We start from the raw sequence: 26,596 nt of genomic DNA, 5'->3' as shown, positions 1-26,596 counted from the left end.
GGAAAGCAAAAACTCCTTAGAGAAAGAGAGTTGAACCTGACCAGGCAACCTAGAAAGAATTAAGGAGAAAGAGAAGGCAAAAGAAGGATGGAGATACGGACACTTTTGATTGCTCTGCTGGTGCCTCTTCTGATTCTGCACTACCTGAAAGAGCTCTGGTCACGCAGGCATTATCCTCCAGGTCCTCTCCAGCTTCCTCTCATTGGAGCCATATGGAGGTTTGGATTCAAGATTGATGAAAATACTCTCGTTCAGGTACTTATTGCTTCGTAATAACTCAGTCTGATGCCAGCAATTCTTTTATCTATTTCCCCCAACAATTGTGATATTTCAGCTTCAACGATGGCATGGGTTAAAATGGTAAATGCCATAAGCCTCCGTTGTCAGAAGCTGTAAGCAATAGAAAAAATAGTGATAATGTAAATAGTATTATTAATAATATTGAAAAGCACAAAACCATATAAAAGTTGAAAATGCGCATTAAAAACTACAGATCAAAAATATTTATTGTATACTGTTAAACTGAGGAAGGAAGAGAGAACAGCCTCAAAGGAAGAATGCTTTATAAATATCTTGGAATATGCAGAGATGGCAAAAATTGATAAAAGATACAAATTTAGAATCTTTTAAAGAAGATTGGAAAACCTTTCCGGTCTATATAAAAATGTTATTTCCCATATGCAAAGACCACAGTGTGGTTTGAAGTGTAAGAAAACAGCAGAATATATTAAGAAACATGTTAGAGAGGATCAAATTAGATAAGATGGAACTTTAAAATGCAATAGTATGTAATTCGAGTTATAAACATTGATATTCAGTGAGTGGGAGATCACTTGTTTTGTTGAATTGGAATATAGTGGTACCTCGGGTTAACTACTTAATTCGTTCCGGAGGTCCATTCTTAACCTGAAACTGTTCTTAACCTGGAGCACCACTTTAGCTAATGGGGCCTCCTGCTGTTGCTGCGCCGCCAGAGCATGATTTCTGTTCTCATCCTGAAGCAAAGTTCTTAACCCGAGGTACTATTTCTAGGTTAGCAGAGTCTGTAACCTGAAGCGTATGTAACCTGAAGCGTATGTAACCTGAGGTACCACTGTATTATTGTTGAGTAACAAATGTAACTTTATATATGGAAAATTTCTATATTCCATTTTTTTTGTTAATTGGAATGTTGTTGCTGTTGTTGTTGTTGTTATTATTATTATTATTATTATTATTATTATTATTATTAACCACCCAATAACACCCCCCGCCACAAAAAAGAACCACATTTTAAAAGGGCATAGGATGTCAATGAAATCAACCAAAGGCCTAGTTAAAAAGGAAGGTTTTGCCAGGTGAACTTCCCTGGCGAGAGCATTCCACAGACGGGGAGTCACTGCAGAGCAGGTCCATTCTTGTGTTGCCACCCTCTGGACCTCTTATGGAGGAGGAACACAAGGAAGGGCCTCAGAAGATGATTTCAGGGTCCGGGTAAGATAATATAGAAAGAGGCGGTCCTTGAGGTATTGTGGTTCTGAGCCATTTAAGGCTTTCTAGGTCAAAACCAGCACTTTGAATTGGGTCCAGAAACTAATTGGTAGCTGGTGCAGCCGGACCAGGAGCGATGTAATCTGCTCTTGTTCCGGTGAGCAACCTGGCTGCTGAATTCTGCACTAGCTGAAGTTTCCAAACTGTCTTCAGAGGCAGCCCTATGTATAACACATTGCAAGTAATCTTACCTTGAGGTTACCAAGGTTAACAAATGTAACTTTCTATATGAAAAAAGAATAAAATATTATTACAGAAAAAAGATGGACCACAGCATTCATTCACAGCAGCCTCTCAACAGACACTAACCTCCATGCCCTATTCAATCTTTTTCACTCAAACCAGAAGCACTTATAAAAAACAAACTATAGACTAAAATACCAAAATCTTCTTAAAGGATCTCTGCGGTAAACTAGGGTTGCCATTTTTTACGAAATCGTTGCGCTTTTTTCATTAGGTTGCCATACATAGAATCATAGAATCATAGAATCATAGAATCATAGAGTTGGAAGAGACCACAAGGGCCATCGAGTCCAACCCCCTGCCAAGCAGGAAACACCATCAGAGCACTCCTGACATATGGTTGTCAAGCCTCTGCTTAAAGACCTCCAAAGTAGGAGACTCCACCACACTCCTTGGCAGCAAATTCCACTGTCAAACAGCTCTTACTGTCAGGAAGTTCTTCCTAATGTTTAGGTGGAATCTTCTTTCTTGTAGTTTGGATCCATTGCTCCGTGTCCGCTTCTCTGGAGCAGCAGAAAACAACCTTTCTCCCTCCTCTATGTGACATCCTTTTATATATTTGAACATGGCTATCATATCACCCCTTAACCTCCTCTTCTCCAGGCTAAACATGCCCAGCTCCCTTAGCCGTTCCTCATAAGGCATCGTTTCCAGGCCTTTGACCATTTTGGTTGCCCTCTTCTGGACACGTTCCAGTTTGTCAGTGTCCTTCTTGAATTGTGGTGCCCAGAACTGGACACAGTACTCCAGGTGTGGTCTGACCAGAGCAGAATACAGTGGCACTATTACTTCCCTTGATCTAGATGCTATACTCCTATTGATACAGCCCAGAATTGCATTGGCTTTTTTAGCTGCCGCGTAACACTGTTGGCTCATGTCAAGTTTGTGGTCAACCAAGACTCCTAGATCCTTTTCACATGTACTGCTCTCAAGCCAGGTGTCACCCATCTTGTATTTGTGCCTCTCATTTTTTTTGCCCAAGTGCAATACTTTACATTTCTCCCTGTTAAAATTCATCTTGTTTGTTTTTGCCCAGTTCTCTAATCTGTCAAGGTCGTTTTGAAGTGTGATCCTGTCCTCTGGGGTGTTAGCCACCCCTCCCAGTTTGGTGTCATCTGCAAATTTGATCAGGATGCCCTTGAGTCCATCATCCAAGTCGTTGATAAAGATGTTGAATAAGACCGGGCCCAAGACAGAACCCTGTGGCACCCCACTAGTCACTCTTCTCCAGGATGAAGAGGAACCATTGATGAGCACCCTTTGGGTTCGGTCAGTCAGCCAGTTACAAATCCACTGAGTGGTAGCATAGTCAAGACCACATTTTACCAGCTTCTTTACAAGAATATCATGGGGCACCTTGTCAAATGCCTTGCTGAAATCAAGGTAGGCTACATCCACTGCGTTCCCTTCATCTACCAGGCTTGTAATTCTGTCAAAAAACGAGATCAGGTTAGTCTGACATGACTTATTTTTCAGAAATCCATGCTGACTATTGGTGATCACAGCATTCCTTTCTAGGTGCTCACAGACTGTTTGCTTAATGATCTGCTCCAGAATCTTCCCTGCTATTGATGTCAGACTGACTGGGCGGTAATTATTTGGGTCCTCTCTTTTCCCCTTTTTGAAAATAGGGACAACATTTGCCCTCCTCCAGTCTGCCGGGACTTCGCCTGTTCTCCAGGAATTCTCAAAGATGACTGCCAGTGGTTCTGAGATCACATCTGCCAGTTCTTTTAATACTCTTGGATGCAGTTCATCTGGCCCTGGAGACTTGAATACATCTAATCTAGCCAAATATTCTTGTACTATCTCCTTAGTTATTCTGGGCTGTGTTTCCTTTGCTGAATCATTTGCTCCAAATTCTTCAGGTCGGGCATTGTTTTCTTTATTGGAGAAGACTGTGGCAAAGAAGGCATTGAGGAGTTCAGCCCTTTCTGTGTCCCCTGTTTGCATTTCACCATCTTCTCCTCTGAGTGACCCCACTGTTTCTTTGTTCTTCCTTTTGCTACGAACATACCCATAAAAGCCTTTTTTGTTGCTTTTAACCTCTCTAGCAAGCCTGAGTTCATTCTGTGCTTTAGCTTTTCTGACTTTGTGTCTACACGTGCTGGCTATTTGTTTGAATTCCTCTTTGGTGGTTTCCCCTCTTTTCCATTTTTTGCACACATCCTTTTTTAATCTTATCTCAGTTAAAAGTTCTTTAGATAGCCACCCTGGCTTCTTTAGGCACCTTCCATGTTTCCGTCTCATTGGTATTGCCTGACGTTGTGCTTTTAGTATCTCCCTCTTAACAAACTCCCAGCCATCATGAACTCCCTTTCCTTTTAGTATTGCTGTCCATGGGATCTCACCCAGCACTTCCCTAAGTTTTATGAAGTCGGCTTTCTTAAAGTCAAGAAATTGAGTCCTAGTATGCTTGGCTGCTACTTTCCGCTGTATAGTAAACTTCAGAAGAGCATGATCACTCACGCCTAATGATCCTTCCACATCTACCCCACTAACCAGGTCATCAACATTGGTTAGGACCAGGTCTAAAATGGCTGTTCCTCTTGTTGCTTCTCCCACTTTCTGGACAATGAAGTTGTCTGCAAGGCCAGTGAGGAATCTGTTTGACCTTATGCTCTTGGCTGAGTTTGACGTCCAACAAATATCCGGGTAATTGAAGTCCCCCATTACTACTATCTCCCTTCCTTTTGCATGCTTGGCCATCTGTTCCAGGAAGGCATCATCTATGTCCTCCGTTTGGCTTGGGGATCTATAGTAAACTCCCACAATGAGGTCTCTGTTATTCTTCTCTCCCTTAATTTTGACCCAAATGCTCTCACTTTGGCTTTGAGGTTCTAAATCTTGGATCTCTTCACAGGTATACACACCCCTGACATATAACGCCACTCCTCCCCCTTTCTTGTCTGGTCTGTTTCTCTGAAATAGATTGTATCCCCCCATTATTACATTCCAATCGTGGGACTTATCCCACCAGGTTTCAGTGATGCCTATTATGTCATATTTAGTTTGCTGTACCAAGAGCTCAAGCTCATCTTGTTTATTTCCCATGCTTTGCGCATTAGTGTACAGACATTGAAGTCCATTAATCATTCCCCCGTGTCTCTTATTTAAGGATTTTTTCCTCCCTCCACTAGGTCCGCGTGTTGTTTGCTCCACTTGGTCTATGACATTTGGATGATCATCTTCATTAATTGATAGACTCCTACCTTCAGGAGCACTGTCTCCCTCCCCCACATACATCTCAGTGTTCCCTGACATTTTGCCAATTCCTGTCAGGACATGTCAGGAATTTTCCTGATGTATGGCAATATTACAGTAAGTGCTAATCTCCAGGTAATACTTTCTCCAAGATTACAAGGCCAGGGCTGTGAAATCAGCTTCAGAGAGTCATTTAGAAAGCTGTGAAACTGATGGCAGTTGGAAAGGAAGTCTTGCTACCACTTACAAATTGAAAATGCAACAACATTTTATGTTGCCTTGTGTCCCCCCCCCTGATTTCACATAGCTACCCATGCTGCCATTATCCTACTTTATATGGTTTTGTGCTTTTCAGTATTAATCGGAATCTTGCCCCTTTATATTAGTTTTAATGTGTGTCGTTCATAGCTGCTGGTTGAAGGGCACTCATCTCCAAAACACATTGTGTAACACAAGAAGCTGAATTAATAAAACAGCTTATCACAGTATGTTCTTGATCTTGTCTTCCTTTTGTTCTATTGCATGTTGCAACATGGCCTAGAACAGGTATGTCCACTTTTCAAGAGACTGAGATCTACTCCCACTATAAAAGAACTGGCGGTGATCTACCAAATTTGTTGAGCTTTTTTAGGGGGCCAAAGTTCTTGAGCTTTCAGGAGGGTTCGGGGGGCCCCCAAGATCTACCACAGACACACAGCGATCTTCTAGTAGATCACGATCTACCTGTTGGACATCCCTGGCCTAGAATGCTGTGTACTTCTCCCCTTCCTACAGACGGAAGGGCAACAAGTTCAATTGGCAATGAAGCAGGAGCACATCAGTCTTTCTCAGCAGCAGCTCATGTGTAACTAGAGAAGACAAGAGACAAACAGAACAGGCACCTTTCCATTGCCTCCTCCGCAAGCATTAACTCTTTGTCAGACCATAATTTATTTTATCTGTTTGTTTCTTAAATACAATTTGAGCCTTTTTTCAGCAAAAACTCTTCAAAAAATACAATATTACTCAACCATCAGATATGAGCATATCAATTTTTAAAACATTGGAATTGGTAATATTCTCTAGCCCAGACATGTATCATCTGAATTCCTTGCCATATATTTGCATGGTGGTGATGCTCCTGCTGTGACCCACCGTGGGTCTGAAACCTGACCCAGGACTCTAACCCAGCCTATGCTAACCTAGTACCCTCCAGATGTTTTGGACTACAATGCCCATCTGCCCCAACCACCATGGCCAATAGTCAGGGATGGTGGGAGTTCTAGTTCAAAAGCATCTGGTGGGCTACAGGTTCCACATCCCTGCACACACAAAGATTGTGGCAAGATCATTTTCTGGCAATGACTTGTGCATCTTCTTGTCTGTCGCAGGAGGGCTGGTTACTATGAAGTGTCTCTGCTGCTCTGATCCTAGGCAGAGGCAACATGGCTAGGAGGGAGTAAAACAAATGGGTTGGAATTCTGGGAGGGAGGGAGGGAGGGAGGGAGGGACGGAGGAAGGAAGGAAGGAAGGGGAGGAGGAGAAGGAGGGAAAAAGATGATCGCAAGAGAACTGCACATAGTGAGAAACTGCAGAGGTGAGGGAGGATGACGTTCTCGTATTAAGTTGAAATATCCAACTGCATTTTTTGAACACATCATTCCTCTCTTCTCTTTTGACCCAAATGGTAGCTGGGAAAGCAACATGGAAATATTTACACCATATGGTTAGGACATCTACCCATTGTAGTACTGTCTGGATTCCAAGCAGTGAAAGAAGCGCTCATTGACCACTCTGAAGAATTAGATGAGCGACCAGAGACTCCTTTACTTAGGACTCTGATAAAAGGAAAGGGTAAGTAGTGAAGAATAAGAATTTTTACTGGTATTTTCCCCAGATGAAACTTTTAAAGGGCTGTCCAGAAAAACAGAACAAAGGTTCTCTATTACTGCTGCACACAATGGGAAATGCATTACCTAGGAGCCAACACCTAGGGGCTGAGGTCATTCAGAGTAGCTAGTCCTCATGCTATCAAATGACACGTTCATTTGGGTGCATGAAAACCTGGCTTCAGCACGTGTGAAGATTTGATTGATTATGACATCTCTAAGAAACACAATACACTGCTTCTCTCAACAAGCTCTTCCAACATGTTTTGGGCATAGACTCATGTGGCAAATATAACATGTGAACTTTGCAATCACATAGTTACTATCATCATTATGCATTATGAATTGCTTCTTGCATGTATGTCTCAAGGCACCTTACAGAGATATAAAAACAGTTTTAACTATGAATAATCATAGTTTAGAGGTCCCTTGCCCTAAGTAAGTCAGATTATCCTCCACCAGGGCCAGGGCCTTCTCAGTGATGGCTCTGACCTGGTGGAATGCTCTGTCCCATGAGACCAGGGCCCTGCAGGATTTGACTTCCTTCCGCAGGGCCTGTAAGACAGAGCTATTCTGCCTGGCTTTCTATTTGAACTTAGCCTGATCTTTTATTTGCCTTACTCCCCTCCCCTCCCCTTTTTATGAAGATTACCCACTGTGGGATCCCACAGCTAATTCTCCCCTGGTCTCCTCTCTGGCCCAAATGGGACTAATTTAGCCAGATACCCCGCTGATCATCTAATGTTTATTGGCTGGATTTCGTTGTTGTGTATACTGTGTATATACGGACAATGACAATAAATTTATCTAAAATCTAAATCTAAATCTAAATTTCCCCCCTAAATTGATTTTTGAATTCTGAATTTATTGTTATTCATGTTTTATATTGTATTTTATGCTGTTTTTTTGTTGCATCAATTAAGTGTTTTAAATTTGTTGATAGCCGCCCTGAGCCCAGTTTTCTGGGAAACTGGGAAGGGTGGGGTATAAATAAAAAATTATTATTATTATTTATTATAAAAGGTTTTAAAACAGTACAAAAATCAACAACAACTAAATATGGGTTAAAACAATAAAAGGTACACACCTATTGAAGTGACCTTTGTACATGACTGGGAAAGCTTGTTGGGGAAAAAATGTCTTCCTTTTTTGGGGGAAAGTACAGAGTCATATTCTGAATGCAGTTCCAAAGAACAGGGACATTCACTCTGAAAGACACAATGTGAGTTACTGTGGGGCTTGCCTGCCCAATAATTCCCATCACTAACTCCACAGTTTATTACTGGTGCTAAGTGCTCCTCCAGAAAACATTTTTTAATTGCACATTCATCATGATTTGTGCTCATAATACTTTCAAGGTGGTTATATCCAACTCCATTGTCAATACTATTTATGCCTGCAAAGATTTTGAGGTGATCATACAGTTTCATTTCCATTCTGTCACATCCTTTAACTTTCTGCTGAAAACTACAAATGCACAAACTTATTTTTGTCCCACTTTCGTTGCAATATAAATAGTTTTCCCAGACAGAAATAATGCAGTAGTGTTCAGGCAGCGTTTCAGAAGAATTAACAAAGCAGAATATATCCACCATTGATGCATTACATCTTGTCAAGAATATGGTGCAGAATTCACCCTCAGTAAAAATCCCAAACCTGTCTAGTTGGACCAGTAGAAGTAGTAACTGGTTGACACCACACATTATATCCTTAAAAACAGTGTCGAAAAATTGGCTGAATTGGGTTTATTTGGTTTTCCATACTTTTTTATTGAAACTTATCAGCAACACTAGCTAAACAAACAAACAAAAAAGTAAAAGAGAGAAAGAAATGCCAAGCCCTGTCTCAAAGGTAGATCTTATAGGCGAAGGGGATCGAGATATGGATATGCTCGTACCCCTTCCAATCTGTGCCTCATCCCGAGGGACGAGGGTAGGGTGAGCAAGGATTACTCACCTCCGTCACTGGTGCTGTGCTATGCCAGGTCTATAGGCAACAAAACCGCCACCCTGCGAGATTTCTTTACCTCGCAGGGGGTTGACCTGGCTTGTGTGACAGAGACTTGGGTGCACAAAGGGGAAACAATTACCTTACGAGAGATGGCGCCCCTGGGTTTCTCCATCCTCCACCAGTCACAGACTGTGGGCTGGGGGTGAGGGGTTGCATTATTAATCCGGGAAGATTGTCCTTTCAGGGCTCTACCATCACCATTGATCCCCGGCATTGAATGTGTTGGCCTAGTGTGAGGCTCCGAGGAGATCTTGGCTGTCTGTCTGGTGTACCGGCCACCTAGCGCACCAGCAGCCACCCTGTCAGGCCTATTGGAGGCGGTGGCTGGCTGGACATTGGGGTTCCCTAACCTATTGGTATTGGGGGACTTCAACATCCATGCTGATACCACTCCCACCTCACAGGCTCTGGACCTGGTGTCTTCCATGGCGACACTAGGGCTCTCCCAGTTTGTTTCGGGCCCCACACATCAAGCAGGCCACACGCTGGATTTGATCTTTGGCGTAGGTATAGATGTGATCATGTCTCCTTCGATGAAGGTGCCATGGTCTGATCACTATGCTCTGAAAGCCAGGATTGACTTTCCACCCCCACCCTGCTTAGGTGGCGAGCCGATTTGGGCTCGCCCGCAGAGGCTGATGGACCCTGATAGATTCCGCCAAGCCTTGCGGGACCTTGCTCCCCCTGGCGACTCATTGATTGAGCTTGTTGAGGGCTAGAATAATCAACTCCTGCCAGCCATCGATGAGATCGATGAGATCTATGAGATCGATGAGAACGATGCCTTTTGAGGAACAGCTAAGGGAGCTGGGCATGTTTAGCCTGGAGAAGAGGAGGTTAAGGGGTATGATATGATATGATAGCCATGTTCAAATATATAAAAGGATGTCACATAGAGGAGGGAGAAATGTTGTTTTCTGCTGCTCCAGAGAAGCGGACACAGAGCAATGGATCCAAACTACAAGAAAGAAGATTCCACCTAAACATTAGGAAGAACTTCCTGACAGTAAGAGCTGTTTGACAGTGGAATTTGCTGCCAAGGAGTGTGGTGGAGTCTCCTTCTTTGGAGGTCTTTAAGCAGAGGCTTGACAACCATATGTCAGGAGTGCTCTGATGGTGTTTCCTGCTTGGCAGGGGGTTGGACTCGATGGCCCTTGTGGTCTCTTCCAACTCTATGATTCTATGAGATCACACCTAAGTGCCCTCTGTGACCCCGCAGAAACCGGGCTCCCTGGTTTACCGAGGAGCTCCGGAAAATGAAGCGGGACCTAAGACGGCTAGAGTGAGTATGGCGGGGTGCCCGTGACGGAGCCTCAGGAACATCTTATAGGGCTTTTATGAAAACCTATGAGATGCCGGTGAAGGCTGCTAAGAAGTCTTACTTCTCGGCCTCCATTGCATCCGCTAGCTCTCGCCCGGTGCAATTATTTAGTATAATTAGGTCTTTAACGTCCTTTGAGGGACAGCCAAATTTAAATAACAATTTGACACACAGCTGTGAGGCATTTGCGAGTTTTTTTTGCGGAGAAGGTCTTGTTGCTCCGCCATGGCCTCCCTGCCAATTTGGATACAATAAAGGAACTGGAGGCCCCTTGACTGTCCTCGGGTCCAGTATTGGACCACTTCGACCGGATATCCCCAGCCGATGTGGACAGACTCTTCCTTGAAAACCTGCATCTGTCTCCTTAATAGAGGAGCATATTCGTTCCCAGAATCAGAGAGGTAAATTTGACTTTGCAGTTGGCATTTTCACCAAAGGGGCGAAGAAGTTAAAAGTAATATAAAATGAGAATTCTTGGCCATCGGAATAACCTTAGGAGTTTAGAATATTTCTTAGTTGCAAATAATAAAAACATGCTTTTTGTTTTGTTTTCTGCCTGTTAATAATTGCCTCTTCTTGTGCCAGTGTATAGCTTGCTTTCCAACTGAAAGTTCAATTGGTAGATTTATATCCTGGCTATCATTAATCACCACATAATCATCTCTGTCGGTGGAGTGTTGGCAGTAGACATTTAGTCAGCCACCTTTCTTCATGGAAGTCCCTTAACTGAATTGGGTTTGTGATTTGAATTTACTGTTAGTATTTAACATTATGAGAAAACTCAGGTGATACCTGCAAGTTCACTCTTTGTTGCAGAAATCACCACTGTTTACATAGATAAACCCAACTCCCTTTCAACTTTGCTAGGAATAATTGGTGAATCAAAGCATCTATTTTGCTGATAAATGCTTGGTTACAAAAAGCTAAATGTTGACACTGTACAGCAGGGCTTTCAGTAGACTCATGATATGCTCTGGTGTGGTCTGTTGCTCTGGCTGAGAAACTGACCCACCAGGTTAGGGTGGCCAGAAGCAAGTTAAGTCCTTTATCCTTCTACAACACCTGCCATCCATTTGTCTCCCAATGAGAAGTGAATTTTGATCGTGACGGCCTTCCATGGAAAGATTTAAACTTGTCGACATCACACTGTATCAGATACCAGTTTTCTCTGAAAAAATCAAAATGGTAGAGCTGTTGAGAAATCTCACTTTTTGCTGATACTGTAAAGTGCACATGTGTGTGACATCATTCTGAGCGTCTGCACATGTGTGAGCGGCAAAATCCTGAAGTAACCTGTTCCATTACTTCTGGGTCGCCATGGGAGGCAACCTGAAAAGATTTAACCCAAAGCGACTTTAACCCAAGGTATGATTGTTGTTATTTCTCACTGATTTTCCATAGGTATTGGATTATCAAATGGTCACACCTGGAGGCAACAGAGACGCTTTGTTGTAGTTACTCTGCGGAAGCTGTGGCGGGAAAAGAAAGGCATGGAGCACCAAGTAGCAGAGGAGGCCCATCAGCTCGTGGAGGCTTTTGCACGTTCAAAGGGTATGTGATGCTAAGTGATGGTGCTGAGCTGGCATATGGAGATATATTTGTCCATTTTAGAAAGGGATGTGATATGCTTTTCTTGGTTCCTAATGGAGATCCCAGCAGATTCTCTTGGCCACCATGAAACCCCACTCTCAGTATGAACTGGACCAGCTGAGCTAACATTAGTATAACTTTATTTTGCAGGACAACCACTTGACCCCTCCTTGCCCATCGCTACTTCAGTCTCCAACATGATAAGTGCTGTGGCTTTTGGGCACCGGTTTGCTCTTGAAGATGAACGATTCCAGAAGCTGATAGAAGCCATAGAATTTATCCTACAATTTGTATGTAGCTTTGGTTATGCTGTGAGTAGTCATTTCCCTTAATACCTCCCAAGGGCTTTAATACCACAAATCAATATTCTGATAGAAGCTTGGAGAAGTGAGATCAGGTTTAAATTGATCTGAGATAAGGGCCACTTACTATCTCACAGCCTGATCCATTGCTCATGATTATCATTGAGATAAAAAACATGCACAACCCCCCCCATAAAACAGCAACAAAAGAAGACTTTGTCCACCACAAGAGACTCTTTAGAGGGAAGATGGGACAAAAATGGAAAAATGACCTTGAGAACAGATCATCTAGAGCCTACCAAAGGGAACAGGGTGAACAAAATAATCTTCTCAAGAAGGGAATTACATAGTTTTGTTGCTATCATAGAAAACTAAATGTGTCTACTATATACCCACCTAGCAGTGGCAATCATGGTGAGGCCCCTGCAGCCACCACTTGGCTGGAATTTTTTTTTTAATGAAAGAGAGACCAGCAACTCAAGCACTATCGCTATTGCTGAGGAAAGCAGCCCCCTTCTGCTAAACCCTTTCCTCAAATTTAAGTTCAGTTCTCCACATTTCTACATCCATTCCTAATCTGTAAAAAAATAAAAAAGTACTCATGAAACTTACTGTACTTGAATTTTCCCCCATCCCTATTCTCCACCCACCTCCAAGTACCACAAACGGGCACTAACTTGCTCCAGGAGAGGTCCTGAGATAGTGCCCAGTTTTGAAATTATGCCGGGGAGCTGGAAAAATATTTTGAGCCATACTTTTCTTTCACATTTTCAGCTAGGGATAATTCACAGAATCCAATCATTGTGGGATTCCAGAGAAGCTATAGACACCTTCCTTCTTCTTAATGAGACTCAAACTAATATGCTAGCCCTGAAGAATAATGCAGATCATGTTTTTTAAGTGCAATTCCAAAGCACAAATGGTTTGAACAAGCTTCCTCATGGTAATGGCAGTATTTCTGCTATCTTTCCTTTAGCTTTATGAAATGCTCCCATGGCTCATGAAACATCTCCCAGGGCCCCACAAGAAGGCTTTCTCCTGCGTGGAGATGGTGCGTTCATTTGCAAAGGAGGAGATAGAGAAGCATAAGGAGAATCAGTCCCTGTATGAGCCACAGGATCTCATTGATTTCTATCTACTTCAGATGGAGAAAGTAAGTATCTGCTAGAAAGCGAATGCTGCTCATCCAAGGAATCATTATATTCCATGTTATGAGTGAAGTCTGGGGGGTGGGGTGGGAGGGCTGGTTTTCTTTTCGGGGAGGGGAAATTGTTATGTTGAAATCTTTAATAAAAAATAAATAAATAAATATAAGTGAATACTAATCTCTTGCCAGGACACCAATATCTCTCTCTGCCCCCCCCATTCCATCATAGTCATTTTAATTGCTAAAGTGAGTTGACATCCTTCCATAGGCATCTACTAAAATAGCTAGGAAAGGATAGATATTTTCATGTACAAATGTGAATGCGAATGAGTATCTGCTTCAAAACTGTAGGCAGCTCATTATATTCCCTGTTATATGTGAATACTAATCCCTTGCTAATCCCTGCAGGACCTGACATCTTTCTGCAGGGCCTGCAAGACAGAGCTGTTCCACTAGGCTTTTGGTCAGGGGGCAGCCTGACTCCCTCCTCTGGCAATATGCACAGAATTTTGCTTAACGGTTGCCATCAATTTGATTTTAATTAATTTTATAATGGAATGTTTTTAGAATGTGGGATTATTTGATTGTTGTTAGCCGCCCTGAGCCCGGCTTTGGCTGGGGAGGGTGGGATATAAATAAAAATTTATTATTATTATTATTATTGCCTGGAAACCAGTACAGTGGTACCGTGGTTCTCAAACCTAATCCATTCCAGAAGTCTGTTCCAAAATCAAAGTGTTCCAAAACTGAGGCATGCTTTCCCATAGAAAGTAATGGAAAATGAATTAATCCATTCCAGACTTTTATAAACAACCCCTAAAACAGCAATTTAACGTGAGTTTTTCTATCTAACGAGGCCATTGATCCATAAAATGAAAGCAGTAATCACTGTACCGTACTATAAAATAAATAAAACAGTATTGTGGATGATAAAAATTAAAATTAAAATTCTTTCTTACCTGCACTGATGATAGTCATTGTTTGGATGGTAGGTTTTTATCCATTTCCGTAGTCACACAGTCAATCAATCAATCAATCAATCATAAAATGAAGAACAAGCTACAGTCACAGAAATGAAAAAGCCACACAAACAAAAACGTAAATTTTTTTAGCAAAATCAAAAGCACCAAATATAAGCTCCAAATATCACCTCAGGACACTTCAATTGGAAATGGAAGGCTTTGATTACAATGGGGGGGGGCACAAATTAGCAGCACAACAGTGAAAATGGAAGCTCAGGAGCACATTCAGATTCTGAAGCAAAATTCGCAAACCCAAACATTGAATTCCAGGTTTGCAGCATTTAACTTCCAAGTTGTTCGGGAACTAAGCTGTTCGAAAACCGAGGTACCACTGTGTCTTTTCCCCCGAATCTCAGTTGAAAATCGCATTGAGTTTCCTCCAAATATTTCTGATAGTCAATTTAGTTGCTCATCCATCCATAAGCATCTATAGAAATGTCTGGGAAATGTGAGTGTAAAGGAGTGGAAACTTAAGTGTATTATGGGGTCTTGCTTTGGAGCATTTTTTGGATTGATGTTTATCTGACATTCAAATGTGGACTGAGAAAACAGAAAATCCAAAACAAAATATTCTTAAGTTAACTATGACTTCAAATCCCTGTCTCATCCATCTTCATATACTAGAAAGGACAAAATATATTTTCATCTTTCCCTCTTTGAACAATGCTTATTATGGTGAAAAAAGAACTGTTAAATATGTTTAGTGGGAAGTGCCATATTTCACTACATAATTGTCACATTTTTATACCAATTATTCTTTTCAAAAAAGGGAGTTGTGACAATTATGTGGTGAAAAACTAAGGCATGACCCTTATGCGAGGAAACAGTTTTTATTAACAGACATACTTATGGTAATATTGCTTGTTACTTGTTACTAACTGTTTTTGGTGTTATTAGGATGCACAGAATACTTGTGAACAGGTAAAGTCCAAAACAGTCCTCAATTCTGTCACCTTTTAAAAAGAGATTGATAATTTTGGCATCCCTAAAGTCTGCTGAATTTCGAAGCTGGATTTCGAAGAGGCAGAGGAACCAGAGACCAAATTGCAAACATGTGCTGGATTATGGAGAAAGCTAGAGAGTTCCAGAAAAACATCTACTTCTGCTTCATTGACTATGCAAAAGCCTTTGACTGTGTCGACTGCAGCAAACTATGGCAAGTTCATAAAGAAATGGGAGTGCCTGATCACCTCATCTGTCTCCTGAGAAATCTCTATGTGGGACAAGAAGCTACAGTTAGAACTGGATATGGAACAACTGATGGGTTCAAAATTGGGAAAGGAGTACGGCAAGGCTGTATATTGTCTCCCTGCTTATTTAATTTACCGTATTTTTCGCACTATAGGACGCACTTTTCCCCCTCCAAAAATGAAGGGGAAATGTGTGTGCGTCCTATGGTGCGAATGCAGGCTTTCGCTGAAGCCTAGAGAGCGAGAGGGGTCGGTGCGCACCGACCCCTCTCGCTCTCCAGGCTTCAGGAGAGCCCCACCGCCAGCCCCACAAGCTCGGGGGACAGCGGGAGAGGCGCAGCGCGCCCTTCCCGCTGTCCCCCGACTTGGTTAGAAGGCTGGCGGGGGGGGGAGCCTGCTCCTCCCCGTTGCCAGCCCCGCAAACTCGGGAGACAGCGGGAGAGGCGCAGCGCGCCATTCCTGCTGTCCCCCGACTTGGCTAGAAGGCTGGCGGGGGGAGAAGCCTGCTCCTCCCCGTCGCCAGCCCTGCAAACTCGGGAGACAGCGGGAGGGGCGCAGCGCACCTTTGCCACTGTCCCCCGACTTGTCTAGAAGGCTGGCGGGGGGAGAAGCCTGCTCCTCCCCGTCGCCAGCCCCGCAAACTCGGGGGACAGCAGGAGAGGCGCAGCGCGCCTTTGCCGCTGTCCCCTGACTTGGCTAGAAGGCTGGCGGGGGGAGAAGCCTGCTCCTCCCCGTCGCCAGCCCCGCAAACTCGGGAGACAGCGGCAGGGGCGCAGCGCGCCCTTCCCGCTGTCCCCCGACTTGGTTAGAAGGCTGGCGGGGGGGTGGGGTTGGGGAGCCTGGTTTTGCGGGAGGGGGGGGAAATCCCCCCGCCTCCCAGAAAGCCAGGAGAAGCCGTGCAGCCCTTTTAAAAGGCGCGCGGCTTCTGCCGGTTTTGCGGGAGGTGGGGGAATCCCCCCACCTCCCAGGAAAGCCAGGAGAAGCCGTGCAGCCCTTTTAAAAGGCGTGCGGCTTCTGCCAGTTTTGCAGGAGGTGGGGGAATCCCCCCACCTCCCAGGAAAGCCAGGAGAAGCCGCGATCTCTTTAAAGGGTTTGCACGGCTTCTGCGGGCTTTTGGGAGAGGTGAGGGAATCCCCCCACCTCCCAGTAAAGCCAGGAAAGCCCTGTGCAGCCCCTTCGCCAAGGAGAGGCTGCACGGGGCTAAAGGGGAAGCCAAAACAGCGAGCGGGATCCATCCCGCTCGCTGCCTTGGCTTGACACATAGCTGCACGCAACCCCTCTGGCAGGGAGAGGTTGTGTGCAGCCTGTACGCTGCTCTTTGGGGCTGCGGGGGAAAAAAAGATTTTTTTCTTTAATCCCCCCCCCTAAAAACTGGGTGCGCCCTATGGTCTGGTGCGCCCTATGGTGCGAAAAATACGGTATATGCAGAATTCATCATGCGAAAGGCTGGGCTGGATGAATCCGAAGCCGGAATTAAGATTGACGGAAGAAATATCAACAACCTCAGATATGCAGATGACACAACCTTGATGGCAGAAAGTGAGGAGGAATTAAAGAACCTTTTATTGAGGGTGAAAGAGGAGAGCGCAAAATATGGTCTGAAGCTCAACATCAAAAAAACGAAGATCATGGCCACTGGTCCCATCACCTCCTGGCAAATAGAAGGGGAAGAAATGGAGGCAGTAAGAGATTTTACTTTCTTGGGCTCCATGATCACTGCAGATGGTGACAGCAGTCACGAAATTAAAGGACACCTGCTTCTTGGGAGAAAAGCAATGACAAATCTAGACAGCATCTTAAAAAGTAGAGGCATCACCTTGCCAACAAAGGTCCGTATAGTAAAAGCTATGGTTTTCCCAGTAGTGATGTATGGAAGTGAGAGCTGGACCATCAAGAAGGCTGATGTCCGAAGAATTGATGCTTTTGAATTATGGTGCTGGAGGAGACTCTTGAGAGTCCCATGGACTGCAAGAAGATCAAACGTATCCATTCTTAAAGAGATCAGCCCTGAGTGCTCGCTGGAAGGACAGATCGTGAAGCTGAGGCTCCAATACAGTGGTGCCTTGCAAGACGAAAAGAATCCGTTCTATGATTCTCTTCGTCTAGCGGTTTTTTCATCTTGCGAAGCAAGCCCATTGACGGATTAGCGGATTAGCGCTATTAGCGGCTTTTAGCGGCTTATCTGCTGATCGGATCAGCTGATAAGCAGTTTAGCGGCTTAGAAAAAGGGGGGGGGAGGGAAAAAACCAGCAGGAACTCGCAAGACATTGTTGTCTTGCGAAGCAAGCCCATAGGAAATTCGTTATGCGAAGCACCTCCAAAACGGAAAACTCTTTCGTCTAGCGAGTTTTCCGTCTTGCGAGGCATTCGTCTTGCGGGGCACCACTGTACTTTGGCCACCTCATGAGAAGAGAAGACTCCCTGGACTCACAGCTGTCCATGGAGGCACAGGTCAAATCTGTATCCAGGGCAGCTGTTTACCAGCTCCATCCGGTACGCAGGCTGAGACCCTATCTGTCTGCGGACTGTCTTGCCAGAGTGGCGCACGCTCTGGTTATCTCCCGCTTGGATTACTGCAATGCGCTCTATGTGGGGCTACCTTTGAAGGTGACCCGGAAACTACAACTAATCCAGAACGCGGCAGCTAGACTGGTGACTGGGAGCGGCCACAGAGACCACATAACACTGGTCTTGAAAGACCTACATTGGCTCCCAGTACGTTTCTGAGCACAATTCAAAGTGTTGGTGCTGGCCTTTAAAGCCCTAAACGGCCTTGGTCCAGTATATCTGAAGGAGCGTCTCCACCCCCATCGTTCTACCTGGACACTGAGGTCCAGCACCGAGGGCCTTCTGGCAGTTCCCTCACTGCGAGAAGCCAAGTTACAGGGAACCAGGCAGAGGGCCTTCTCGGTGGTGGCGCCTTCCCTGTGGAACACCCTCCCACCAGATGTCAAAGAGAACAACAACTACCAGGCTTTTAGAAGACATCTGAAGGCAGCCCTGTTTCGGGAAGCTTTTAATGTTTGATGTATTATAGTATTTTAATATTCTTTTGGAAGCCGCCCAGAGTTGCTGGGGAAGCCCAGCCAGATGGGCGGGGTATAAATAATAAATAATAATAATAATTATTATTCTGGAAAAGACCCTGATGTTGGGAAAGATGGAGGGCACAAGGAGAAGGGCACGACAGAGGATGAGATGGTTGGATGGTGTTCTTGAAGCTACCAGCATGAGTTTGATCAAACTGCGGAAGGCAGTGGAGGACAGAAGTGCCTGGCGTGCTCTGGTCCATGGGGTCACAAAGAGTCGGACACGACTAAACGACTAAACAACAAACAACAACAAAGTTTGCTGGGATTTCTTCTCTCTCCCAGATTTTTTCGATGAGCTTGTGAAGTTGTTGTGTAAGTTCAATTCCACCCACTTTGAAGACTTCAGCAGGTATTCTGTCAGGTCCACTGGCTTTGTTGTTTTTCATTTGGTTGGCTGTACACAACTCTCCCAGATTAGGAGATACTGCAAGCTCATTTCTAACTTGTTTTTGCAGAATTTGTGAGAGGACCTCAGCAGCTATGGGGGAGTTGCGGTTAAGGAGATGTTGGTAATGTTCTTTCCAGTGCAGTGCAGTAGCTTCTTTATCTTTTAGAAGTGTGGTGCTGTCTGCTGAGCATAGGGGGCATATGCCATGATTTATTGGCCCATACATGGTCTTTGTGGCCTTAAAGAAATTCTGTGCATCATGAGTGTCAGCTAAGCGCTGGATCTCTTGAGCTTTTTTTAATCCACCAGGTGTTTTTTAGTTCTCTGGTTCTTCTTTGAACCTCAGCCTTAGCATTGGCATAGGTTTTTCCCCCCTTAGTGGGACAGTTTCTGTCTCTTTGTCAGATCTGAAAGGCCTTCCTTTTCTTGTCAATCATGTGTTCAATCTGTCTTTCTCATCAAACCAGTCCTCGTGTTTCTTGGTTTGCTATCCGATACTTTGTTCACAGGCTGCAATAATGGATGTTTTTAGCTTGGTCCAGTGTTCCTCGATGTTATCAGGGAATTCTGAAAGCAGATGGTCCTTAAGAGTTGTTTGGAAGCAGATTCAGAAATTTGGGGAAGTGGCAGGATTTAAATTAAACAGGAATAAAACAAAACTACCAGTTAAAAACTTGAAGGAAGAAGAAAAAATGGAATTGGAGCAAAACAATGAGATAGAAGTCCATTAAAAGGTTAAATATTTAATATTTAGGGATATGGCTAACATCAAGAAATATAAACTTATACAAAGACAATTATGAAAAATTTTTGGCTTGAGATAAAAACAAATTTAGAAATATCTCTCACTGTTAGGAAAAAGAGTGGCGGTTAAAATGACTGTGCTGCCTAAAATGCTATTCCCCTTCCAATCAGTCCCAGTAATTGTGAAAGATGAATGTTTTAAAAAATGGCAGAAAGTAATTTTTAAGTTTATTGGGGCGGGGGGCAAAAGGCCAAGGATAAAATATAAGATACTTACAGAATTCCCGGTTAATGGGATCTTGAAGGGCTTGAATGTTCATTTTGCACCTTGGTTTCCTTCCTTGAAGCCTGTGTTGAGGTATAATCTTGATAGCCATCGTGGAACGTATTAGTCGGTGATCTGTCCAGCATTTGTCGGCACTCGTCATAGCTCTGGTAAGGAGCACATCATGGAAATCTTTAGCACAGACAATAACATAGTCTAAGAGGTGCCAGTGGTTTGACTGAGGATGCCTCCATGAAGTTTTAAATTTATTTTTCTGTCAAACGAGTGTGTTGGTAATAGTAGCCTGTTGGCTTTCGGTGAGTTTAACAGAAGTCTGGTAGGGACTTCTGACAGGAGCTTTACAAGATTGTTTTTGATAGCGAAGCCTACCTCATGTATTTGACCTTCTTGTTCAGATAGACCTTTCCAGAAGAACGTGTAGCCTCCTTTTTCTTCCTTCAGTTGTCCCTTGCCTGCTCTTTGAGTCTCTTGAAGCACTGCAATATTGATGTTGAAATGTCACATCTCTCTTGCAATGATGGCAGTTCAGTGTTTAGGATGCTCATTATCTGTGTTATATCTGTCCATATATTCCGTGTTCCAAAGTTCAGTTGTCTTTTACCACCGCTGGGTGGTGACCCCACTGGGCGTGGTAATCCAGTCAGGGAAAAAGAGAGGCAGGCGATGGTTAGGGCACCTTTTCTAGCCCCTCCCCCTTTTTGGAGTGAGCAGAGTAGATCCTAAAAAGCGCTGCTCAGTCATGGATACAGCTGCTGAGCTGCTCAACTGCCTTGTTCCTTGAGTCAGAATGACTGAATCTGTATCCACCGCCCATGTGCTGTTTCATGACTAAGGGCTTCCACATTTCACAATCCTGCCCCTGTTACCATATGCTGATCAGCATGGAACTTTGGGTGTTTGGGTTTGGGATTGGTTTTTTGGAAGACGCCTGTACATGAATTTGTTTTATGTCTGTAGATCAGTGCACACTGACCAATGAACAGTCTTCGCAGTAAGGCTCTGTTCTGATGGCATGAGTTCTCATGGCAACAGGTAAATTCTTATCTGCTGCAGCCTTCATCCACCTTTAGAGCCGTTGTAACATACCGCTTGTTATCACCCGCCTGTTCTGCCGTTGATGAATTCTTGAGTCATTCTTTGTCTAGCTCCTCCCCTTTGACCTTACCGCCTTGGGTGACCCTGCTGGGAGTACGAGATTCCCAATGGCTTTGCTCACAAGGGTCATAGGAATTTGAAAAGGTGATGATCCAGCGAGTGAGGGCAGCAACAGCGGGGGGGGGGGGGGAGGGGTGGCAGCAGCTTCCCATTTCACCTTAGGCATTATAAGAGGATACCCCAGCTCTCATGAAGCAGGTGTGGGTGGTATGGTAATAAGTGGGGGAAGGAAGATAAAGTGTAAATGACATGTCATTTCCCCATTTTCAACACCAGAGCAGGAATGACCCAGAGTCCACCTATGATGAAGAAAACTTGGCCCAGTGCATTTTTGACCTCTTTGTAGGAGGGTCGGACACAACTAGGGGTTCTCTGCAATGGGCACTTCTCCTTCTGGCAAGTCATCCAGATATCCAAGGTGAGAGAGAAGAGAGCCAGGGCTTCTCTTGACCACTAGGGTGGCACATAGTTCTTTAAAGGTTTCATATCGGAAAGAGTTAAAAGTGAGTTTATCATGTAAATTATGGAAGGTAAACGATATTGAAATAAGCTAAATGTTTTTGACTTTCATGTCTGGAAAGATATTTTTCCCACCAACATTTTCCTTCATAGTTTCTAGAACCTATAATTAACAGATGGAAAAATGTAAAATGCCCAGAAAGCTGGGACTGGGGGGAAACCATGGGCCTTGCCCTAAATTCACTGAATGAGCAGGATAGTCAAGTAACAGAATAAAATATCTCTAGGAAGTTTATAGCTGGAGATGAGTTTCATGGCAATGCTCTGTCATTTGTCATAAGGAAGCCTACAATAGTAGGGTTGGAAGGGACCCCAAGGGTCTTCTAATACAACCCCCTGCAATGCAGGAATCAACACATTCCCCCCTCCAGTTTGATACCATACCACAACCTGTACCTGTTTTGTTTTGCAAATCTGCTAGCAGTTTCTTTATGCAGCAAATGTACAAGAATGCGCCTGCTGTGAGATAAGTGACTGAGCCTCATTCCTGCCTCTCCATGCTCCATTACATGAGGGATGCGGGTGGCACTGTGGTCTAAAGCACTGAGCCTCTAGGGATTGCTGATTAGAAAGTTGGCAGTTCGAATCCATAAGACAGGTGAGCTCCTGTTGCTCTGTCCCAGCTTCTGCCAACGTAGCAGTTCGAAAGCATGCCAGTGTAAGTAAACAGGAAATATTGAGGGCTGGGGGTGGAGGATGAATATATGACAGCTTTCATCCCAGCCCTTCAGCAAATCCAGACAGTTCTGGCAACCAGAAACTACTGCGATGAGCTTCTCTTCCAACCTTTTCTTTCCTGGGATCTAGAGTGGGGAAGAACCATATAGACTGACTTAAACTCTTTGGAGGACGAGGTGGGCTTTGAATGCAAGAACCTGGGTCTCATTCACAGAGATTTATGGAATATGTTCAAGGGAAATAAATGTCCAACTGAAATAAAATGCAGTATTGACAATAAACCTTCTGTTTCCATCATTCTCTTCAGATAAAATGCACAAGGAAATAGAAGATGTCATAGGTTCTGCTCACTCAATCTGCTATCAAGATAAGAAGAAACTGCTCTATACCAATGCTGTGATTCATGAGATGCAGCGCTTTAAATTTGCCAGTTTTTTTGGGTTCCCTAGGCAATGTACAAAGGATTTCAAGCTGCGTGGTTTTCTCATTCCCAAGGTATAACAGTGTGATACAGCTGCACTCCTGTAGCCCAAGAGCAAAGAGCAGCAGAAGGTTTAATATTGAGAGAAGCAGCCAGGCATACAGGAACTTCCTGTCTATTCAAAAATCTGAAGGGCAAGAGCAGGAGCTCCATCTGCAGACATGTTTCACCATCAGCAAGTGCCATTCCATGGGGCAATTGTGGCAGGGGAGGAGCATGTAGTGGCCAGAAGTCTCCGCCTGGTTGTGAGCTTTCATTTTAAAAGAGGTGGGGGAAAGTCCTCTTGTGTTGCTGCCTGTACAGAAAGTTTTTACAGTGATGAATACAAAGCCACCCACCAAAATAATCATAATCATAATCATAATCATAATTCAGATCAGTCTCTGCAATGATTAGTCTTGGGATAGTGTGGGACAATTAAAAAAAAAGTATTGATATGAATGCATTCCAAGTCACTTGTTTCTTATTTGCAGGGGACTATTATTGTTCCCGATCTACGCTCTGTTCTTCTTGATCCAACACGATGGGAGACACCTGCAGAGTTCAACCCAAATCATTTTTTGGACAAGGATGGACAATTCGTGAACAGAGAAGAATATCTGCCATTTGGTGCAGGTAAACGCAGAAGACCAAGCTATGTTGTGATCTGTAGATGTGCTTACTGGTCTGCTTCCAGGAAATGACATCAGCAGCAGCAGCACAGGAGGGAGTGGGCCGGAGCAGAAGGAGCATCTTTCTGGCTGGAGTGGCACTGCTGGTCAGCAGAATGGGGCAAGGCACTGGCAAGTTAAGGGGATCTCTAGGTTGGTGGCTTGGGACCAGAGCCATAGCTAGGTCATCTTGCGCCCCTGACAGAACTGTCCAGATTGCGCTCCCTTATTGTTGTTGTTGTTTAGTCGTGTCCGACTCTTCGTTACCCCATGGACCAGAGAACGCCTGGCACTTCTGTCTTCCACTGCCTCCCGCAGTTTGGTCAAACTCATGCTGGTAGCTTCAAGAACACTATCCAACCATATCGTCCTCTGTCGTCCCCTTCTCCTTGTGCCCTCCATCTTTCCCAACATCAGGGGCTTTTCCAGGGAGTCTTCTCTTCTCATGAGGTGGCCAAAGTATTGGAGTCTCAGCTTCACAATCTGTCCTTCAAGTGAGCCCTCAGGGCTGATTTCCTTAAGAATGGATAGTTTTGATCTTCTTGCAGTCCATGGGACTCTCAAGAGTCTCCTCCAGCACCATAATTCAAAAGCATCAATTCTTCGGTGATCAGCCTTCTTTATGGCCCAGCTCTCACTTCCATACATCACTACTGGGAAAACCATAGCTTTTACTATACAGACCTTTGTTGGCAAGGTGATGTCCCTACTTTTTAAGATGCTGTCTAGGCTTGTCATTGCTTTTCTCCCAAGAAACAGGCGTCTTTTAATTTCGTGGCTGCTGTCACCATCTGCAGTGATCAGTGCGCTCCCTAGCCACGGATAAATTAACTCTTCTTTCTGCCTATCCCCCACCCCACCCTGTGCCATTCAATTCCCCACACACTTCACCTTGTATTGAATTCTTTCCCAGAAAATACAATATTTAATTTATTATGTCTTAATAAAAGGTTTCAGGAAAGCAAATGACATTTAGATGGCAGTTGACAGTTTTTTCATGAGCCTCCCTGCTTGGAATGTTTCATTTCAGAGAGGAGATTATGGGGCTGATTTGTAAGTTAGCCAGTTTGCGCGAGGGCGCGTTTGTGCTTGTCCGCAGAATTCACACACAGAAGCATAATAACTTAACAATTGATGCTCAAGGCACTCTCTCCTCTCCCGCCTGTTCCTCCCCCCCTTTTTCTTTTCGTTCCCCATCCAAGCGCTCGATCCACCCTTGGAGCGAACGCCCTGCCCTGCCTGGCTGCTACCCTAAGGTAACGATTCAGCCATGCGATTGGAGCATGCATTCTTCAGAAGTCTCGCAAAAACCAGGAAGTGAGAAAGGCAGAGGGGTGGGTGAGAAAGTGAGAAAGGGGAAAGGGAGAGAAGCACTCTTAAGCAGCCAGGGAGGCAAGCAGCGTCCTGCTACTGGTGGCAGCATTCGGAACAGCAGCAGGATCCCCTATGCCTGAGATTCCCAATGGTCCGTTCCAGCTGAGGTGGGAAAGCGAATGTGCTGTTTGAGGGACATGTGCTGTGCTGTGCTCCTTTCGCCTCCGTACCCGCTGTGGTGCAGGGCTGCGAGAAAGAGAAATCTGGCAGGACAGTTTGCTCATGGTCTTAATCCCTTTTTGCATTGCTGATTTGGGCAGTTGACCAAAGTGTTCCTTTAATTTTTTTAAATCAAGTTTTATTGAAAGTTTTCTACGTGAGACACAATAAAAACCATGCTAATCTAAAAGGGAAAATAGAAAGAAAAATAGGAAAGGAAGAAAAGATTGAAAAGAAATAAAGGAAATAACAGGGTCCTCTATAAAAATTAAATCTTCACCCTTATTCTGCACACAGAAAAGTGAGCCCTCCCAGGTCTCACTGGGAGCTAGACCCTCTTACACTGGCTTCTAGCCCTGGGAGATGCTCTCTGCCCTGCCCCTCCCACAGGACCCTTCATCTTCAATCCATCCTCTTCCTGAATGTATCTTCCTTGATATGAGATAGGGAACTTCAAATTACAGAACAAAACATAAGTATAGCAAGAAGAAAGAAAGGTTAGCACTGACCAGGCTAGAAAATTGACAGCAGCCTTGATGTTTTCCCTATCCTAACTATGTCTATTTTGCCAAAGTGTTATGCAGAATGTTTATAGCTACAAAGCAATGAACATGGGAAAGTAAATTATTGCTCACTTGCTGCCTTCTTCTTGTCTTCTCTTCAGGGGCTCGCATTTGTTTGGGAATGCAGATGGCAAAGATCGAAATATTCATTTTCCTGACCAGCCTGCTGAGGGCATTCAGTTTTCAGCTGCCAGAAGGAGTCAAAGAGCTCAATCAAAAGGCTATAATAGGGACTACAGCACATCCCCATCCTTATAAACTCTGTGCAGTTCCCCGATGCAGCACATAAGAAGATAGGAAAATGTTAGGGGCTGCACCCCTGCTTCCTGCACTTGGTGACCCCTTGGCCACTCCTGACACATGAACCCCCTAGCATTTCCCCTTCCCTTCCCATCTCATCCCATGCAACTACTGAGGTCTCTTTTCACCTTCGCAACTCCATTTCTGAAGCCACTTCTCTCTTATTTTCTGCAGCTCTGCTTTGCATCTGTTTTCCCCTTCACCCCATCTCCTCCTTTTCTTCAGGCCCTTTCATGCCCCTGCTTTCATCTTCATCCCTCTCCCAATGCCTCCTTACTCCCTCCTTTTTGACAACTTTCCTTTGCATCCCCATTCTTACTCTTGCTCCCTTTTCTCCTCGCCCTCCCCTTCCTTTTCTCAAATCTCCCTTACACACACATTCCCACACCTCCTCCTCTCTCCCTCTTCTGCAGCCCCCTTCTAACACCCCCCATGCTATGTTATTGTATCTTGAAGATGCGTAAACTCCTAAGAGCAAGCTATCAGCTTCTCCAGTTGAAGAATGTTAAGTTTCTTTGATGGATACTGTACATGTGTGCTTGTTAATAAAATATCTCTTCTAAATCACTACATTGAACCCGGAACCCAGAACGCAGACCACACAAGGTATCAGGAGTGAAATAGGTTGTGTGGAGGCACTATGCAATATTTGAAGGCTTCACATCCTTTATCCCAGTTAAGGAAGGGAAGGGGGAGAAGTTTGAAACAGACATTCCCCTGACTTCCACTAGCCTTTCCTTCAATGGCAGAAGTTTGAGTAAATGGAGATGGTGGAAAACT

The 26,596-nt window shown here is 44.3% G+C and overlaps 1 protein-coding gene across 1 annotated transcript; it reads left to right on the top strand.

Annotated features, from left to right (window-relative positions):
• On the top strand, positions 1 to 26,383 carry LOC309533171 (cytochrome P450 2J2-like). The gene is made up of 9 exons (XM_082224377.1): positions 1 to 255; positions 6,648 to 6,810; positions 11,578 to 11,727; positions 11,917 to 12,077; positions 13,045 to 13,221; positions 21,369 to 21,510; positions 22,597 to 22,784; positions 23,244 to 23,385; positions 25,618 to 26,383. Exons 1-9 carry the CDS (start codon positions 88 to 90, stop codon positions 25,803 to 25,805), a joined length of 1,479 nt encoding a protein of 492 aa, XP_082080503.1. The 5' UTR covers positions 1 to 87; the 3' UTR covers positions 25,806 to 26,383.
• The last annotated feature ends 213 nt before the right edge of the window (positions 26,384 to 26,596 follow it).

This window comes from Podarcis vaucheri (genome assembly GCF_965113315.1).
Source record: "Podarcis vaucheri genome assembly, chromosome: 5".
Classification (NCBI taxonomy): domain Eukaryota; kingdom Metazoa; phylum Chordata; class Lepidosauria; order Squamata; family Lacertidae; genus Podarcis; species Podarcis vaucheri.
This window is presented reverse-complemented; position numbering and strand designations above follow the sequence as displayed.